Below are 20963 nucleotides of genomic sequence, written 5' to 3' on the forward strand. Positions count from 1 at the left end.
TTATATATATATATATATATATATATATATTTACAGTAGGAAATTTACAAAATATCTTCATGGAATATGTTTACTTAATATTGTAATGATTTTTGGCATAAAAGAAAAATCTGTAATTTTGGCCCATACAATGAATTGTTGGCTATTGCTACAGATAAACCCGTGCGACTTATGACTGGTTTTGTGGTCCAGGGTCATTTAGTATACATATAATTTATATATATTTTATATAACTTTTGTTAGATGTGATTAATCGATTTGACAGCACTATTTAAAATATAGACTTTTTTTATTAAAGTGCTTATATATACATATATATAAAATTAAAAAAAAAATAAATACAAATCTTACTGAATAGACACAAAAGACCTTCTGTCAGGTTATAACCAGGAGCTTGCTGTATATTTGAATCAGATGTGTTAGATTTCAAATACTTCATTGACACAAATATACCCTTTAAAAGTAATTTATTTGGTATTTACAGTTGGCCAGTGGAAGCTATGAGAATGTGCAAGATACAAACACTTTCGCCGGTCACAAAACGTTTCCAGCACCAGCTGATTGTAAAAGAAACTGGCATGAATTTCATCTCCATTGAGTGAAAAATTCTAAAGTCTGTCACTCAGTCTCACACATACACGTACATTTACAATGGCATAACAGGTGTGAAAAGTTCAGTTTGCACAACTCTTGTAAACCAGAAGTTTTTCCCCTCAGAACAAACAGATGACCATTGGATATTATCAGTTTTACAGCAATACTTTTTTAAATCCCTGAATGTTGAACATTTGGCACAGGCCAATCCAGCCAATTAGTATCAGAATTCTAACATAAAATGTTCTTTTCAAATACTACAGCGCACTGTGATATGCGCTAGATTGACAGCACTGAAAGAGAGAGAGATATATATGCACATTCATCACTAAAACACACACACATAAAGTGATTCAAAACTGATTCAGTAATACAATTTACAGAAAATGTTCTTAATCACCTTGTAAGCCTATAGCCGCATGGATGGCAACATAAGATATTTTCCCTAAAAGTTTATTGGACACATTTCAGGCCATGCCTTTCATTGGAATGCACCAACACAAACTAGCATATTGTCATTTTCAAGATATTAACATGAGAGCGTTCAGCACTAGCGATCGAACACTGGTCTTAAAGAGGCACTAATGCGATACAAAAGTAGCTGCTGTCTTAAGTTGTATCTGTACAGGATGCTACATGTAGCCCGCACAATCATATTCTCAAAAGCGAAGCAGAATATAATCCCTTTAGAACACATTTTGACAGGAATATGGAATGTAAGCAATAACTGATCAGTAAGAAATAAATGCCCTGATAAAGTGATGTGCATACGGCACTTTCCATGAATAGGGTAAAAAAATTGGTCTTTTTCTCTGAAATATATGCACAAATCTAATGTTCTTAACAAAGAGCTATTAGATTTGCTTAAGTATTTTACACTAGTATTATTTTGTATGATATCACACAACATCATAATACTGTTAAACCTATTTTAATGACCAAAAATGCAACATTTGGTCCCAAACTAGCCAGCTCTAACTGAATGATTTAGGCTAAACTTGCAACACGGTTACCAGTTAATGTATATTCATAGTTTAGATCTACCTTTTTTACCACATACAACCATGTCCCATCGAGGTCCCTTAGGTTGGCGGACTACATGCTCCTGGCTGTACCTAGAACAAGGCTGAAGCATAGGGGAGATAGGGCCTTTGCAGTTGCTGGCCCAAAACTGAGGAATAATTTACCATTGTAAGTGAGACTGGTCCAAACACTCTCTGCTTTTAAATCTAGTCTTAAAACATACTTTTATTCTGTGGTATTTAATTCAGTTTGAGAGTTGTGTGTTTTGTTTTTGTCTCTGTTGTTGTTTATTTAATGATTTTGGATGTACATGATTTTTGGATGACTGACTAAAAAAAATAAAATAAATATACATAAACTGATTTTTTATCAGGGGTGTCCAACCCTGCTCCTGGAGGGCCACTGTCCTGCAAAGTTCAGCTCCAACCCCAATTAAACACACCTGAACCAGTTAATCAAGGTCTTACTAGGCATACTAGAAACTTCCAGGCAGGTGTGTTGAGGCAAGTTGGAGCTAAACCCTGCAGGACAGTGGCCCTCCAGGACCAAGTTTGGACACCCCTGATGTAATTTAATCAGTTTGTCATTTTTCCTCTTTCTTTGCTAGAAATAAACAATTGCTAAAAATGAGTAACATTTATAAAAAAAAATAAAAAACTTTTTTTTTTTTAGACAAGTCCTGAACTGTGGTGACATGTTTGCTTAAACTGCCAAACAAAACCAAACAAAAACCCAAGTAAAACAAAAACCAAAGCACAACAAAACTTCTGAAGGTTCATCTTTTCATTGATCCTTTGATTTTTATTTGTTTGTTTTTCAGCAAAGGATCAATGAAAAGATGAACCTCCAGTAGTTTTGTTTTGCTTTGTTTTTTTTACTTGTTTTTCAGCAAAGCAAAACAACTACTAGAGGTTCATCTTTTCATTGATAAAACAAACAAAACATTTTTTCAAGAGTTTCAAGCCCCATTTCATACGCTATTTGTGGAAAGTGCCAGATAAACGTTGCCATAGTCACACTTGTTTGCTGCTTTGATCTGTTTGCTGGTCAGTTTTTATATCCCTGCTTAAAGTAAGTTTGCCACCAAATGCAAAGCACTGTAAATCTGAACACTGAGATATTAACATGAATTGCACATGATGATGCAAGCAAGAAAACTGTTTATATCTGTGCCAACAGCAATGCTACCAACATGCCTTAAAACTTGTGTTTTGGATTTTTATTGAATTATAAATAAAAATATATAAAAATTAAAAAATGAGATGTTTTTTTGCCCTTTTTTTTTTGTATTTTTTTTTTTTGTTTCCGGACGACAAGATTCATATAGACCCCATAGAGTTCACATTCAGCCAGCATGCATTTGAACATTGGAGCATATTAGCAGCATCTACAAAGTAGATGAGATAATCGCTATGGACACTGCAGGAAATATCATTATAACAAAGGCACCCGAAGGCTGAGCGTCTCGAACCCTAGCTGTACGTGAGCCGACAGTGTGCGTGACGAGTCTCTCTCAAATGATATGGAGGGCAAATGAAGAAGAACTGACAACCTCACCTTGATATTTGATTGGTTTGAAGACTGAACCTGCTTATCAAGATGTGGAGATGTGTTAGAGCAGGGCTGGAATTTTGCATTAAATTGTTCTCCAGAAATTTGATCACTTCGGTTTATGCTAACAGTCTCTTCGGATAGATCAGTGAAAGGGTAAAACAATATAATATGAATTAAAAAATAAAATATATCCTCTCAAAATAAATCAATAAATATATAGCACAATTCAAGCATGTGTTTTCCATTAAATTAAATTTAAAAAAAAAAAAAAAAAAAAAACTTTCTGCTCTATCCTGATTGGCAATGCAGCATGGAATCAAGACCAGGCTTGAATATAGATGCCAAGAGGGATGAAAAGAAAAGGGATATTCAAAAGAGCTGTGCAGTAGATCCCTTCCTGTCCAGTCATCCACAATGAGACAAGAACATGAGAAGCAAACAGGAACCACCCCTGTCGCCCAGTAGTTGATAACTCCAGGGTAAAAGACTCATTCACAACACGAAGAGACGACAATGGCTCATCTGATGTGATGAGCCGAGAAACTTGGAGGAAAAATAAAATTAAAGTGTCAGTAGCTTCTGCCGAAAGCCTCATGAACTCAAAGTAGTTTCAGAATAACTTCCTCTATTGATTCACAAAGTAAAGGGCCGAACGGACTCATGATGGGACAGCAGTGGAGGCTTATGGTCACTGTCTATAGTAGGCACCTAAAAGAGGAGGAGATAAAGACGTGCATGTTAAAAAAGTCATTTGAATTTGAAGCGTGATACCTCAAGTGCATTAGTACAGTGTGAACCTTTGTACGCCGCCTCTGGTCTTGATGGAGGGCGAGGGGAGTATGGGCTCTCCACATAAGCATAGCTAGGGTTTATGTTCTCGTAGTGCTGTGTAGGAGGGGGAGGCCTGGAACGAAGAACCGAGAGAAACATGAGACTCCTGTAGGACTTCGGACAGCGCAAGTGTGTAAATGAATTGGAGATGTAGTACCTCACAGGTTTGTGGTTCCGTGCTCTCTGGTACTCGTCTTCTCTGCTACGCACCTCTTCTCGCATTCGTGGTCGTACTACATCTTCTTGCACTGGCTAATATGACAGAGCAGAAGAGAGCAAGTCAGTAGTGTCGACAGGGTCCACGTCACCAGGCCCACATGGAATATTGTGGATTTCATCAGCATCAGCATTTACTATATTGTCCGTTTAACCCTATACATGGCTTTCAAACACCTGTACATCAATTATTATTATTTAGTAAAAAAGTTGGCATGTATTTAAATATTAAATAATGTGTATTACAAATATTAAAATATACATTTTACATTTAAATATTTAATACAGACAATTGTTTATTAAACAGCTTAAATTCGATATTTACGTGTTTAATGAACACACACACACATATATACATTTAAAATATAATTATATATATATATATATATATATATATATATATATATATATATATATTTTTTTTTTTTTTTTTTTTTTTTAAATGTATATATGTGTGTGTGTATATATATACACACACACACACACAGTCAAACCAAAAATTATTCAGACATTTTTTTTTATATATATTTACACTAGTGGGTGCAGGACACTATAGTTCATTTATGTAAATGAGGATAGCAAAATAAAGTAAACTGTGACATATTATACCCAAATATTCTTCATACAGTGGACTACCAGTAAAATTGCTAAAAATTTGGAACCAAAAATTATTCAGACACTTTGACCTGACCATGTTTTGCTTAAGTGTTATCTGACATAATTAAGATTAATTTTTTCTGACACAGTTTGACTCTGAGATCTTGTCATATTTTATTACATTTTTTTTTAAACTATAGTGAATAAACTATATAAATTAATGAATGAAATGTTTAAGGTGTCTGAATAATTAGTATTTAATAAATTATTTTATATACACACACACTTTTTTTTTAAATTTTGTCTGAAGTATCAATAGACCATACGATTAAAAGTAAAATTAGTTTTAAAGTGTTGAGCATGGCTGGAATGTTATATTGACCAATTAGCGTTCAGGACCAGGCTACATAAGGTCTATAAGTTGGAATTGATGTTACTTACCTTGTATTCCAACTCAGGTCGTCTTCTCTCTATCACTTGCTTCTCTTTCTCTTTTGATCTCTTATACTCCCTTTTCTCTTCCTCCAATAGCCGTCGGGCTAATTCCTTAAAATACATTACAAGACAAATTATAAAACACAAAATAATTAGGTATGGAGATAATAATAACCCTGACTTTGCAAAAAAAAAAAAAAAAAAAAAACATGCTGTACCTCATCTTGAGCAACTTGAGCAGCTCGTTTGTCCATTTGAATCGCCTGTAAAAAAGATATGTGGTTACTTTTTTTGGATTACAAATCTCCAATAATTATAACCACTGAGAAAGATTCACTCAAGATACCTTAATCTCTTCTTCTTGTAGCTTGCGTGCCACCTCCATGTCTTTGAGCTCCTGGTCTTGTAGGTCTAAGTGGGCCAATCCGTGCGTTGCTTCCTTCATGCCATACTCTCCTCGAACCTTCCGGTCTGCAGGGGGCATTAGAGGATATGAGCCCAAAGACAGCACTACAGAGCTACACTCATAATTTATTTGCACAGTAGCCCAAGAAGAAATTTTTATTTTGAGATTGAGAAGGGATGATCAAAAATGCAGGTTTGTTGCCACAGTCAAGATTTAGTGCACAAGATTCCCACAAACCACAATGACCAATGCACAGGAAAAAGGAAATTAGAGTATGCCTTGACAGCACTCCCACCACCAGATGGCACTGCAAAGTCCAAGCAGGTTTAATCAAACACATGGACCCAGGTCCATACCTCTCTCTCTGGGGGAATGGCCAGGAGACCGGCCCTTATTTGATGGGCCTCTGAGAGTGGGCTCCTCAAACACCTCATTAGGGCCTGAGGGGAGCCTCGGCCTGCTCTTGAGATCCACCCACTCCAGACTGTCTTCTGACAATCCTCTAGTTGGGGTGGGACTGTAATTGTCCAGTTCTTGCTCTCTGCTTTTGTGCCTCACTCTATTCCCATCTCTGCCTCGTTCTCTTTGTCTATCTCTGCTACTGTGTCCATAGCCATTTCTGTCCATCTCCCTGTCAATGTTTCTACCCCTGTCAACATGCTTGACATCTTCGCTAAACAGTCTTTCTTGACTTCTTGTCCGGTTTCGATCTCTTGGCCTGTCCTTGGATCTCTGTCCATCCCTTTCTCGTTCTCGATCCCTGATTCTCTCCTTGTCCCAAACCCTGTCCTGGCCAGCAGAGTAATCCCTGGGAGGTTTCTCCTTCCGCCGCACCACAGGCTCTAGGTCGCCCCATTGATCTTGCTTCTTTTTTCTACGAGGTTCTGTGTAATCAAGATCAAGAGGTCTGTTTCTCTCTTTCGAGTAATTTTCCGGGTACTTCGGTCGTCGCTCAGGTGAGTAGTACTCAAGGATCCTTCCCTTGCTTGGAACCTCTGAATGCTTAGATCGGCCAAGTTCAACGGGCTCAAATTCTGGATGACTATGGGTATTGGGTAATCTTTTTCTGTCTGGCTCAGGAGAGTGGTATGGGGAAAGAATCTGATTGTAGTTGTGATGCTTCTCTTTTCTGTAACCTGGAGAAATGGAATGGGGATTCGGCTCTTGCAAGTCTGGATCGTGCGGGAGATTCCTGGAGGCTGCGTGAAAGTGAGTGGAAGGTAAGGGAATAGGTGGAGTGCAGAACAAGGAGGGAAATAAAACTTAACCGGGTTAGTACACAAGGGTTAGTTCACTCTAGATAATGCAGGAAGTAAAATGTTAAATAAAGCAATTGCTGACAAGTAGTACCAAGACTTTAAAATGAGGAAGCTACAGCCAGGGTCCAAAATTAACTATGCCACACATGCCACAGTCAAGGGATAGTACACAAGGGTAGTTCACTCTGGATAAAACAGGAAGTAAAATGGTAAATGCTATTGCTGACAAGTAGTACCAAACCCTTCATACGTGCCATAGCCAAAAAACCTGAAACGCTATTTTTGTAAACTCACTGTTTTATTAGGGGTGTAATGGTTCTCGGTAAAAAACAAAAACAAAAATGAACTGTTCTCCACCCACGGTTTAGCACGCACTTGCACCACTGTTCATCTTAAATCTGAAGACTCATTTATAATATGGTTTGTTGAAAATAAAGCATAAAACAGACAGAGTTAGGTATGTTTCTGTCGATGGATACGCATTCTGGCTTCCCAATATGTTACAACAGCGATGATCAACAAAAACGTGGACAAAACTCTTTGTAAACTTTGTTCACTGCTAATGCCGTTAGCTCTAATATGACCAGTCATTCACGGCATCATCATTACCCAGGTGTTGATAGGACGTGAGACCTGAATAGCACATGTTTAAACTAAACCCATTTAAGCCTTGCCATTTTAAACATTCAAGAGCAAGACGACGCGAAAGAGAATTTGGGCGCTGTGTGAGAAGATTTGTGCGTGCACTCATCCAAAACGCACACGGAAAGCTGCATCTCAGACAGCGCACAAATATTGAGTTCTCTATCAAGTCTTGCGCTTGTACGGACAAATTTACACAAATTATGTCAACATGCCTGTTGTGGCGAGTATCCTAACAAACATAGTAGGTTATGTCTAAAGTGAACGTAAACATTGGAGAAAGACGTTTTTACATTTATCACAGATTTAAAGGATGAGGGTTCAGATAAACATGTCTGATCTCCCCACACACTGCACAAATGCAGCACAGGCCTAATTGTATGCATTGTAGTGTGAGAACAGAGCATTGCTATTATGTCACATGGTTCGATAGGGAGCGAGAGAGAGCTAAAGATACTCCAGCACAAAACCTTCTCCGACATGGTAAATCTTTTATGTTGTGCCCTGTAGGCGGGTGCTAATCTGTGCTTATCATAGCAGCGTCCTTATGCCCAGAATAACAACATTAGGGGGTTTTGGTGAAACGCACTCTTCATTAAGCAATTATGAATGAAAGATTTGAATGAGTTTTTAACGAGGCTAACAGACCCTATGGGTACGATACTGGCTGACCAGCAAGAGGCCCTAAACACATCCAAATGATTGCACAAGAGAATGATTACATAACATGTGAAAGCAAACCGTTTGAATGCAAACATTGGCACGCAAGGGCAACCATGCAGAGCGGGTAGGGTTAACAGATGCAGTGTTGACATGAACAACTTGCATGTCCAGTTTTGTAGCATTAGTCACTAAATGGTTACCCATTACGAATGCAACATGGTCTGCTGGTTCTGTTTTAGATCTGAGGCAAGAAAACCTTCCCACAGATCCCTTGTGTTTATTAAACAAACAAGTTGCACACTAACATGTGGTCAACTTATTTGACATTTTGTTGAACTTCTCAACAAACAGAAGAAAGTATCTGAAGTGCTTTTGGGGTTTGAAATGCATGAAGTGTGTTAATTACTAAAATTGCTTCCTAAAGCATAAGTATTTCCGAACCAACTGAAACAGGAAAGCGCAATGGACATCAAAATTTGTGGAGGAATGTCAAAACTTCAGTGTCCTACTTTTAGCTGACTCCCATAATTGGTCATAGCTACATACAAAACAAAGCTGTTTTTTTCCCCCTAATATTTTATTGTTAGTATTTTTATATTTTGTAACATGCTTAAAATATAACACATTAGAACTACAAAAATAAACATGATTAACCAATTATATATTTTTGTAACCATTAAAATTATTTTATTTTTGTAGCCATTTTTGTATTTTATTTTTTGCAACCATATTTTATATATATATATATATATATATATATATATATATATATATATATATATATAAAAACACACACACATATATATGTATATATGTATGTGTGTGTGTAATTTATAAACCATACTGAGCAATTCATTCATCCAGAACCAGTGTTATTTTATTATTATTTATATACTATTATAATTTTATTAATATTTAATTAGATTTATTTTTAGAATTTTAAGTTTTCATTTTAGTTTAATTTTTTGTGATTTTTTGTCATGTTTATTACTTTTTTAATGTATCTATTCAGCATTATTTTTTTTATGTTTTATGTTTTTAGCACTTAAATTTTCAGTTAGTAATTCAGTAACAGATTCAGCAATTAATACACCCAAAACCAATGTTATTGTAGTATTATTTATATACCATTATACTTTATATTAACATTTTGAATTAGCTTTAGTTTAATTTTTAGTGATTTTGTTATGCACTCTTGTCATTTTTAATAGTTAGTTGCAAAGGCAACATTTCAAAATTCTTGTTAGTTCACGTTTTCATCTAATATTTACGTTATGTCAGCTTATTCAAAGCTTTTCAATAAACAAATGTGTTTAATATTTTTAATTAATAACAGTGCTCAGAACAATAACTTGTGAGTCTTGACTGATTCACTGCAAGAAAGTTATTTGTTTCTGAATCAGACTTTACTAGTTGCGTTGCACGTTTGCGTTTGTGTGCAACTAACGAAGACGCGTTGTCCGTTTTTGTTTATTGTATTGTATTTACTGGCTACCATAAAAGGGCACAGATTTCAAACTCAGTACCGTGGTAAAAATATTTGATGCGGAACTGTAGATTCAGCAAACAGCCATGCAGAAAACCCTGCAAATGCAGATTTTCCAGCAGTCGAATGTGTTTACTGATCTGAACACACATATTCTCTTCTCATCTTCTCCTCATCTTTGCTCGATTGCACACCTTCCCCCAGGGGGCGCTCTACACACCTTTGTCTTCGTAGTACTCCTCTTCAAAGTTTGCTTCCAACTGCTTTTGCCGTTTTCTCTCTTCTTTCATCTCCCGCTCCTGCAGCTTACGGGCGATGGCCTAGTTGAACGCATATAAACACATTCAGAATGAGTGGGGGGAAACGAGTGTAATGACAATAGCAATGATGTAACAAACATGGGTGTGGTTACGTCTATGCCTTACTGATGAATAACACAGAGAACTTGAGTATGTGTTCTGATGTGTTATAAACACATGAAGTAACGTGACTGCTGTGGGCGTGGCTAAATCAATGCCATACCGATGACCAACACAACCCGAGTCTGAGAATGTTGTGAATGGCTGGAAGGCGGCCTGCTCTCACCTCATCTTTCTCTTCCTGCTGCCTCTGTTGTTCAGCCTGCCGGACTAGTTGTTCTTGAATCTCCTGAGCCATTTCAATGTCGATGCGTTCCCTGACAGGACAGAGAGAAAGAAAACACTTGAGTTTTCACACTGTGAGGTTCTCACATCAGCCACCGTGGCTTTCACTTCCTGTGTCTAAGAAGAAATTGTTCTTGGAAGACCAGTTTCTATGGGTTACAAAGAAACATGTTTCTTGTTATTTTAGTATTATTTATAAACTATTATAGCGATTATTATGTTTAATAAGCTTTCATTTTAAATTTAAGATTTTTTTAGTAATTTTGTAGTGTCCTTTTGTCGTTTATTAGGATTTTTCTTTTAAATACGTCTAATTAGCTTTATTTTTATTTCAGTTTTAGCAATTTTAGTACTTCAACTTCAGATATTTTTTTTTTTTTTCTCAAGTTTAAGTTTTTCACCTAATAATTATTTATTTTATTTCAGCTTAATTTCAATTACTGTAAATAATTTTTAATAGTTTTAGTTAACAACACTGAATAAAATGTAAATTTTCTTCAAGGTTTTGTAAATACTGCACAGGGGTAGAACAGGAATAACAACATTATAAATAATAAAACATTTGCTAGTATTTAAATATGTCAAATATGATGATGATTAATATATTGATAAAAGTATCAATAATAATAATAATAATAATAATAATACAACAGCTCCACACAAACAAGACAAAATGTTTTTGTAATAAATTGTTAAAATGTATCTGATCATAAAGAAATTAAATCACAATCTTGTACTGTGCTGGTAAAGATTTATACAAGTTTGGGAGATTAATCCACAAGTAATTAGTAATGTGATTACCGTTCAGAGAGTAATTAGTAAAGCAATCCCATTACAACCTAGTTAATGTAATTAGTTTGACTCAAAGCCACGTTTATGAGGCAACACAACATTTTCAATCATGTAGAACTGAAGACAACCCTGATCACACTATCAGGCCTAACACCGTTTTTGAAATCAGTAATATTGTGAAATATTATTACTATTTTAAATAGCTGTTTTCCATTGTAATATATTTTTAAATGTCATTTATTCCTGTGAAGCAAAGCTGAATTATAAGCATCATTACTCCAGTCTTCAGTGTCACATGATCCTTCAGAAATCATTCTAATGTGCCGATTTGCTGCTTAAACATTTCTGATTATTATTATTTGTTGACAGTTGTGCTGCTTAATATTTCTGTGGAAACCATGATATTGTTTTTTCAGACTTTTTGATGAACAGAAAGTTCAAAAGAACAGCATTATAAAATCTTGTAACATTATAAACGTCATTACTGTCACTGTTGATCAATTTGATGCGTCTTTGCTGACTCTAATTAAAGTCTTACTGAGCCTAGATGGAGTATGTTTGTAATAAACTGATGGACTGTTCAATATCTTCTACTGCAATGTCTGAACTGTGGAATGAGTGTCCCCTCAGGCTCATCGCTCTCTCGCTCTGCCATGCTCAAACTCCGATGATACCATCAGCTCAGAGGCCTTGAGATGTCTCCCAGCAGGAAGGAACACTTTATCTGCATGTGGCATGAGCAGAAGTCAAAACATTTTACTGCATCAGCGTACTACGAGACGACAAGGCATTCGTGTTCAGACACATGCCAAACTAAACTTCGCATTTTATGTTTCTGTATTACAATCGGTGCATAAAGTGAAGACACAACTTTAAACAACATGAGTTATCAAGGACTGATAACACAAGTGCACACTCAGGTTTATGTCCGTGATGTCATCCACTCCCACTTACAGTACACCTACTTATCTCAACAGACAGCAAAAACAAGAAGCAAGAAGGCATCTGATATCAGACGTCTACTGCCGAGAGTTTGGGAAGGTCAGAGAAAAGAACGACCTTCCTCTTCACATTAAGTTGGCATTCTTTCACAAACCGGTACAGCACAGTCTGACCTTTAAGCTCTACATGATCAGCATCCTTCTGGTCTCATATAGTCTTTTCATAGTGTTCACGCTTCAAGTCACTCACATGCGACGATGCTGTCTCTGGCTCTCGGCTTTGGCCCGCAGGTCCTCTTCCTCCTGCAGACGTTTGGCCACCTGCAGGTCCTGCTGCACCAGACGGCTCTTGTGGACGTTCGAGGCCAGGTGGCTCTCGACTGGAGGAGTCAAAGAGGAGAAACCTTTTTAGATGTAAAACAGACACTAGAGAAGACTCACTTCACACTATGTCTAATGAAATAAATGACACGAAAGAATAAGATATCTTAAATCTAAAGCACGATTGGTCGAGAAAAAGCATTTTCATGCAAGATTGATATTTACACAGATCTTTAAGAAAAATTAAATAAAAAAAAAAAATTCTTAATATTAAATCACTGAATTAGATTTGAATTTTAATATTGTTTGTTATTTAATAATAATAATAATAATAATAATAATAATAATGAAATTAAATGTAATATAATAAAATTACTAATTGTTATAGTAATTTAATAGTTATTTTGATTACTAATACATACAAAACATTATTATTATTATCATTATTATGACTAAACAGAATATTAAGTCAAAATAATTGAGTCATTTATTATTAAGTTAATTATTTATTTTTTTAAATAATATTAATTAAAACAAAAGCATTTTCACTCAAGACAAATAATCACTGAATTAGTGTTTACTTAATCTGTTTAGTCATAATGATTCAATACAATCATACATTTTTATTATTATTATTATTAATAAACGTTATTACATTTAAAAAGTAATTCAGCGAAAACAACTAATGCAAAAAATTAAAATAATAAAAGCATGACCATTTTTTGCATTTAAAAAAAACATTCAGTGAAAAAAACTAATGTAATAATAATAATAATAATAATAATAATAAAAGAGTTTTTTTTTTTTTGCAATTTTTTTGTAAAGTTTGTAAAATAGGACTGTGGATTGATAATTAAAAAGACAAAACTTTTAGTGACCACGTTACATCATATTTTTTTATTTTATTTTATTTTATTTTTTAACAGAGCACATGCTCTGAAATGGCAATTTGAGGGGTAACAACAAACCAGTTGCCATTTCAAGGCCGAGTCAATGTGCTGCATCGACAAGGCAGTAAATCGTAGACATTGACGCAATTCTAGCTGACATAGTGCATCATCTCCCAAAGTCTGAACACTTTTTATTGATCCTGTGACTGTGAGCACACGCTATATTTAAGAAAGAGAACCAGAAAGAAAAAAAAGCCATCGAAACATTGATGGTGATAGATATAGTTCAAGTCAGTCAAGCCAGCAACATTTTTTACAAGGAGCTATTTGAACATTACAAATAGAGAACAAGCCCTTCTCTGGCTTTCATTCTCTGAAATTCTTTCGGCTGGGACAGTTTAGCACCATCTGCCAGTGGGCCTAAACAAAGTTGATGTGATGAAACGTCAGGCCTGTCGATGGTCAAAGAAGCTGCTTTCTTCAAAATGCAAAATATGAAGAAATACTATAATAGTATATAAATAAAACTAAAATAACTGCTTTACTAAAGAGAAAATAATGTCTCATGGTCCGTTTTTAAGGACCTTCTAATAGGTTGATTTATTGTATGGATGCAGCAGATCAAAGTTTTGTGATCACACAGAAATATGAATTTGTCAGACTTTTTAATAACTGAATTTCACAAGAGAGAACTTGTGTTTCTAACACCTGCCCACATATCAAATCTAAAAGAGGGAGTTTTCAGATCTTTCCAAAACCAAGAATCTGCAATATCTTTTCAGGAAACAGAAACAGCTTTTTTTTTTTTTTTTTTTTTTTTGCGGCTTTAAACTTTCTACATTTTTTTTTTTTTTTTGGTATGACACAGATACTGACTCTTCCTGGAAGAGGAAATTCCTTTTGATTTGATTGTCCTTGCAATGGTGCAGTCGTTCACAAAAACACAAGGACTGTGAGGCACAGCTGGAGGATGTCGAATCAGATGCTTTGACTTAAAGCCTTCCACATTTTGTCTAGGTCCTTCATTGTTTCCTCAACAAGAGTGATTTTCAATTGCCATCAGACATGTATAACATCTTTCTCACATACAAATGCTAATAAAATACTTATAATGAAATGTGATCTGTGGTGAAGGTGTAAAACCTACATTGCAGCAAAAAGGGAAGAGTAAGTTCTAACAGACAGCTAACAGATAGTAAGTTCTACTGTAATTAATGTTGCGTGCTCTCTCAAAAGGACGGGAAAACCCGTAAAGGCTTTGAATGACTCATTTAGTGACAACAAACAGCTTCAGGACCACAGGTCATAACCGTCCATGCAGTAACGGTCATTTAAATTAAAAAAGTACAGGAAATGAAAGGACTTACTTTCCTGCTCCTGAAGATTGTGGGCCAGACAGTGGTCTTCTAGCACGGCAAAGTCCCGGCACACTGCAGACAGACAGAAAGAGATGGAAATCTGATTATTTACTGTTAGAGTTACGTCACAGTTTCAGTCTATGCAGGAAGTCCACAATGGAAACCTCAGGATAACAGGTTTATGTAAACACCGTCTCACACATTGTTAGGGCATTCATCTGAATGTACAACAAAGTACGAGTTAGTATTGGATTTACACTATCGTTCAAAAGTTTAGGGTCAGTGAGATTTTAGTTTTATAAGAAATTAATACTTTTATTCAGCAAGGATGCATTAAATTGATAAAAATTGACAGTAAAGACATTCATAATGTTACAAAAGATGTCTTTTAGAGATGCACCGATACTGATGTCTCTCCACTGATAGTGATACAAATATTGATAACTAGATTTTCTTAAAGGAACACGCTGCTATTTTTGAAAATAGGCTAATTTTCCAACTCCCCTAGAGTTAGACAGTTGAATTTTAACGTTTTCGAATCCATTCAGCCGATCTCCGGGTCTGGCAGCAGCACTTTTAGCTGCAGCTTAGCATAGATCATTGAATCTGAATAGACTGTTTGCATCTCGCTCAAAAATGACCAAAGAGTTTCGATATTTTTCCTATTTAAAATTTGACTCTTCTGTAGTTACATCGTGTACTAAGACCGAATGAAAAGTTGCAATTTTCTAGGCCGATATGGCTAGGAACTATACTGTCATTCCGGCTTAATAATCAAGGAACTTTGCTGCTGTACCATGGGTGCAGCAGGCGCAATGATATTACGCAGCGCCTGAAAATAGTCCCCAGCTAGGTAACTTCCAACGTGACCGGCACTAAGTTTGTGTACATGCAGCTGGCAAATTGGGTAGTGGCTGGATTTACCTGTGTGCGATTAGCCATGGTTATGTGCGTCGTCTCTCACAAATGTCTCCATGGCTGCAAGGCACGCTCACTGTGCAAGCAGGTGGTCACATTGGTTATGTTGACGGAAGTTAGCCTATTTTCAGGCGCTGCGTAATATCATTGCAATCATTTAAATTGTAATAATATTTCACAATATTACTGTTTTTACTGTATTTTCACTTCATGAAGCTTCGGAGCGTTATGAATCTTTTGTGTCAAATCAGCGGTTCAGAGCCAAAGTCACGTGATTTCAGCAGTTTGGCGGTTTGACACGCGATCCGAAACAAAAGATTCATAACACTCCGAAGCTTAATGAAGTAGTGTTTTGAAATCCGCCATCACTATATAAGTCGTTATTTTGTTTTCTTGGCGCACCAAAAATATTCTCGTCGCTTTATAATATTAATATTATACTCACATGAACTGATTTAAATATGTTTTTAGTACATTAATGGATCTTGAGAGAGGAAATGTCATTGCTGGCTATGCAGGCCTCACTGAGCCATCGGATTTCAACAAAAATATCTTAATCTGTGTTCCGAAGATGAACAAAGGTCTTACGAGTGTGGAACGGCATGAGGGTGAGTAATAAATGACATTATTTTCATTTTTGGGTGAACTAACCCTTTAAAACAATCTTACAGACTTCAAAATTTTAAATGGTAGTGTATATTTCAAATACATTTATTTTTAATACCATATGAGCAGTGATGGCTATATTCATAGCAAAAATAAAATAATAAAAACATGCCTCAATATACAAATAAACTTTTACATTACATTAACAACTATATAGAATCATTTAGTTTAGTTTAATATATTATTTGACAGAAAGTCTTACATTTCTCCCAGAAAAACCTTTTTTAAAAAAAAAAAACAACTTTTAATATTCCACATACATCTATCATCTATCATGCAAAAAAAAAAAAAAATTCTGTGGAAATGGTCATATGAGAGGTCTGAAACTGCAGTGCAACAGACCATTATCACCTCAGTTATAAATATATCTTGAGAAACTGAAACCATGTCTTCCACATCCGCCCTTTAACATGCTCTTATCTGCTTTTTTATGTTTTATATAGGCTTGATTCTGCACCTGGCAGCCTCCAAGCTATCGAGACAGGGTTCATAACGCAGGTGAAGTGATGAAATCGTGTACATAATTTGTGATGGATAAAAAAAAAAAAAACTCCCTCAAGCCTCTGATACATGCGCCAATAACCTAAATCAGATAAAAGCAACTTTTGCATTTCAGTCTGCAAGGAAAACTGCATTACTGTTTCTGGGAATTGAGCGTAATTAATATAACCAAACACACGCACCCAGTTTCACACCATAATCAGACAGTGTGCTACAGTTGTGAGTGAATTTAGCGACAAGTTTAATATTGACGTGAAAAACAATTCACACAATTCTAATTTACCTAGAAATTTTCACATCAGTCTGGGTTTGTACACTTAGCTTGGGTGAGACATGGGAAGAGGATAAGATTAAGCCACAGCTGCAGATTCGTGATTAAAGACGTCGTCCATCTGCTGCTGATTAGCAACTTCAGTGCTGTCCTGAACAAAAACGCTGCGGAACTGAGAATATAGGATATTCATAGCGCTAAATGCGGAACCAAGACACTACACTCTACTGGTTGAGGCACTATTTTGACATCATAATGCCCTATAGAATGGCTGAGTATCATTTGGCACATAAGGAACCAAGAAAGTCCCTATAGACCACAAGCATCTTGGTGCTGACTGTGCATCTACTATGGGCTTCATCTCCATATGCATGGAGACTATTTAAAGGTTTAGATCACCCAAAATTTCTGTCGTTAATTACTGTCGTTCCAAACCCGTAATACTTTCATTCATCTTCGAAACACAAATGAAGATATTTAAAATAAAATCTGAGAGATTTATGTCCCTCCATAGACAGTCCACGCAACTGCCACTTTAGCCGCGTTTCCATTGAAGGAACTTTCCCCAGATCTAGGAACTTTGGAGTGGTACTCGGTGTGTTTCCAGCACAGGAACTATGGTCTAAATGAAGTTCCGAGTAAAAAACTCCCCCTCTGAAAGTACCTAACTAACTCTTTCAAAGATCTGGAACTTGGGCGCTGAACGTGTTGATTGGTTGAGTACATGCAGCATTTTGATTGGTTGACTCCACGCAGCATTTTATTTATTATCGTTTTTTTTTTTAAGTCTGTTGGTGCGCGGAGTAAGAGTTGTTTGCTATTCGAATCAACAATGGAGTTTAAAAAATACGTCAGACAGACTGACGATGAGGTTCAGGCTTTATTAAGCTTATATGCGGAGGACGAAATCCACCGGGAACTGGAAAGTTGCGCGCAGTCCCACGTCACCGGACTATCTTCACGGTACTTTAGACCGCTATGAAAACGCAGCTAGCAATAGGTATTTGAAACATTAAAAATGTCACCTTTGATCAATTTATTGCATGCATGCTGAATAAAAGTATTACTTTTTTTTCCACCCCCCAAAAAATTTTCAAAATATTAAACTGTACATAGTTTAATAAATGTGTGAGAATGTGACACCATACCAAAGCATGCAATAAATACAGCCTAAAGCGACACAAACAGCATGACATCAATTAAAATGTCTGATTAATTATGAATGATGATACTCAAGGCACTACTAAGCACCACCCGAGCAGCGACTGGCTACACAACAGCTACACAAGGAAGAGCTGAAAGCTCTCCAAAGCAAACACGAAACCAACGCTGAACGCATCCCAAGAGATCTTAGCTAGGCAGCAAAACCAGCGCAATGTGTAAGACTTTCCAGGCAAATATCCCCAACATTGCCTCCATGAGCAAAGAGCAGCTGCAACACAACAAAATGCTGAATCCACATGCACAAAACAACTGAAAACAGAAAGCCACAAGGACATTCTTCAAGGAAAAACAAACAGAAACCCATGAGTGAGAAATGTGGTATGTCGTTCGTCTTCATCCTGTTAATAAGTTGAAAATATCCAAATCCACTTTTGCATAAACTTGCATACACTTTCAAATACTACGACAATGTGAAGTTATTGTTAATTTTTTTAGTAGAACACTCTAATTGTTATGAAGTATAACTGGAAACAAATAACAAAAACAATTTCACTAGTCTTTCAATAGACTTTTTAACCTGTATCTGAATAATAAATATCCTCAATAGGTTCAATGATTCACAAAACTCGCACTTCTTGTGACCAACTAATTTCATACATACGCAGAGTCTAATGGCCACTTTCCACGATATAGGACACTTTGGCGTCTAATGGCTTTTTTTTTAAAGCATTAGAGGCACAACATCATGTTTGTAGTTTTGAAAAATATACAAGTTTGATAAACTATTATCCATCATAAAATGAATCAAGCATAAAGAGTAGTTTGTTTTAAACACATCAAACGTATTAAAATTGTGAATTCGGCCTGTTTCACATTAGTGGGAAAACAAGGTACAACGTCTTTTATCAATAATAATGCATAAAGCACAGCTCATTTGTTTTATATGAATTAATATCTAGAAACTAACATTAGGTCCCAATTAGCTTACATATACTAAACTGGATGGATTTCAGTTTCAGACCAACAACTGAATCTGAATGAAAAGTAGTTCGTTTTGAACTGATCATCTTAAAATTGTAAAGAATCAAAGAATTTGGCCTGTCCCCCCCTAAGAGGTCTTAACCTTCTCGACTGTATTTCACTTAAAATCATTTATTATATCTCAAAAAAATAACAAGAAAGTTTAGAAACCAACATTCTGTCGCCAATTACTTATTTCATATTCAGACCAATAACTGAATCTGTACCTCAGATAATAAGCTATCACGCACAGGACTTGGGGGCAGAAATTACAAGGTCTGTAAATACTACCACACTAATCCTCCCTAAGCATCAAATGAGGTTAAAATTAGTGGGTTGGAATCCTGCAAAGCTAGCTTTTCCCTTAATAACATGATCAGCCATCAACAGCTTGTGTTGCACCACAGTCATCTTCAGTATGCCGAAGATTTCATGCTGAATCTGCTCCAATCTGTCAACACATGTGCCAACATTCACACTGCTGACCGCCAATAAACACTACACCAACTAAAGCTAATGTTAGCCATTCTACGCCATCTATTTTATGATATTTGTGGCAAAACAGGCCCGAATTTAATCACTTTCTCTTTCTATATTAGTTATTTTAATAGAGGTGTTTCTCACAGCCTACGAATCAGCACAGATAGTATTCAGTGGCTCTGTTTGACTTTTCCATTCGGTAAATATTTCCGTAGCCTACGTGTTATAAAAGATGACCAATTCACTGACAGTCGAAATATCATTTTACCTTCATAATTCAACACATTTGTAATCATTTCTAACGTTTTTGGCAGTTTTGAATCATATGACAGGAATCAACGACCATCTGTATTAAGCTCGCGCTCGTCTCGTGCGTTTTAATGCGTTTCTCTCTGCGTGAGACAAGCGCGTGCCATTCGCCTGTTTATTTTAACGCAGAAAAACACAATGCCTCGGCACGCGCACCATCATCATCTTCTTCATCTTCACTCACCCTCTTTTACGCCAGGCAGGTTGTTCTGATCAATACTAAAATCAGCCATGTCGTCGGCGCTTAATGTTTTTCTGGGGTTTCTGAAGGTTATTGTTTGACAGACTGATGGCGGTTTCCGTCAGATAAATAAATCCCGATCGATGGCTTCGGTAATATGTCGCTCTGATTGGTTTCTGTCGCCAACCGAGGTTTCTGTCCGTCCCTCCCTCTGTTCCCACAGCAGATGAATATTATGAACTCACACACACACACACACACACACAAACACTAAAGAAAAGCTGAGCAGTGTGTGTTTCCTACGGGTGGCAGGGCGGGACATGCCACACACGCACGCGCTCACATTCTGGCACGCAGAGAAGCGCGTGCACGCGAGCAAACAAACGTAACACACCCACTGAACCTGCGGAGGCCTCAGAACTAACTAAATTTATTGTTAAAAAAAACGTCGGTATTTAAGTTTGATATATGTCACATTTCAGGCTTAGTAAACAGTCTGAGATTATTCATTTTTTAAGTTGTTATAAATCACTCTGTTGCTTTGGAAAATAGCCACTTTGATGTCAGGCTTCCACAATTTTAAAATGATAAAACTATAAAAATCTTATGTATGAGTAATACAGACCAACATATCAACTAATATATATATATATATATATATATATATATATATATATATATGGTAAATACAAAGTTTATTCATTGTTAGTTATTATTAACAATTATATATATATATATATAGTATTATTTTAACACAATAGGCCTGTCAATTATGAAATGGATCTCAATGTTTCAAGTCTT

At 36.1% G+C, this 20963-nt stretch overlaps 1 protein-coding gene across 2 annotated transcripts; it reads right to left on the reverse strand.

Moving 5' to 3' along the window:
- Nucleotides 1–450: 450 nt before the first annotated feature.
- On the reverse strand, nt 451–20482 carry ccdc50a (coiled-coil domain containing 50a). Of its 2 annotated transcripts, XM_051908961.1 has the most exons (12): nt 20166–20482; nt 14662–14724; nt 12334–12463; nt 10292–10382; nt 9927–10026; nt 6013–6855; nt 5597–5721; nt 5469–5513; nt 5257–5361; nt 4160–4254; nt 3969–4075; nt 451–3879 (listed from the first exon to the last, which is right to left on the reverse strand). In XM_051908961.1, the coding sequence occupies exons 1-12, from the start codon at nt 20212–20214 to the stop codon at nt 3860–3862; spliced, it is 1773 nt and encodes a 590-aa protein (XP_051764921.1). In that variant the 5' UTR covers nt 20215–20482; the 3' UTR covers nt 451–3859. The 2 variants fall into 2 exon arrangements, with proteins under 2 accessions (XP_051764921.1, XP_051764923.1); XM_051908963.1 differs by lacking the exon at nt 6013–6855 and having other exon boundaries at nt 20166–20456.
- Between the last annotated feature and the right edge of the window lie 481 nt (nt 20483–20963).

This window comes from Ctenopharyngodon idella, chromosome 10 (genome assembly GCF_019924925.1).
Source record: "Ctenopharyngodon idella isolate HZGC_01 chromosome 10, HZGC01, whole genome shotgun sequence".
Classification (NCBI taxonomy): domain Eukaryota; kingdom Metazoa; phylum Chordata; class Actinopteri; order Cypriniformes; family Xenocyprididae; genus Ctenopharyngodon; species Ctenopharyngodon idella.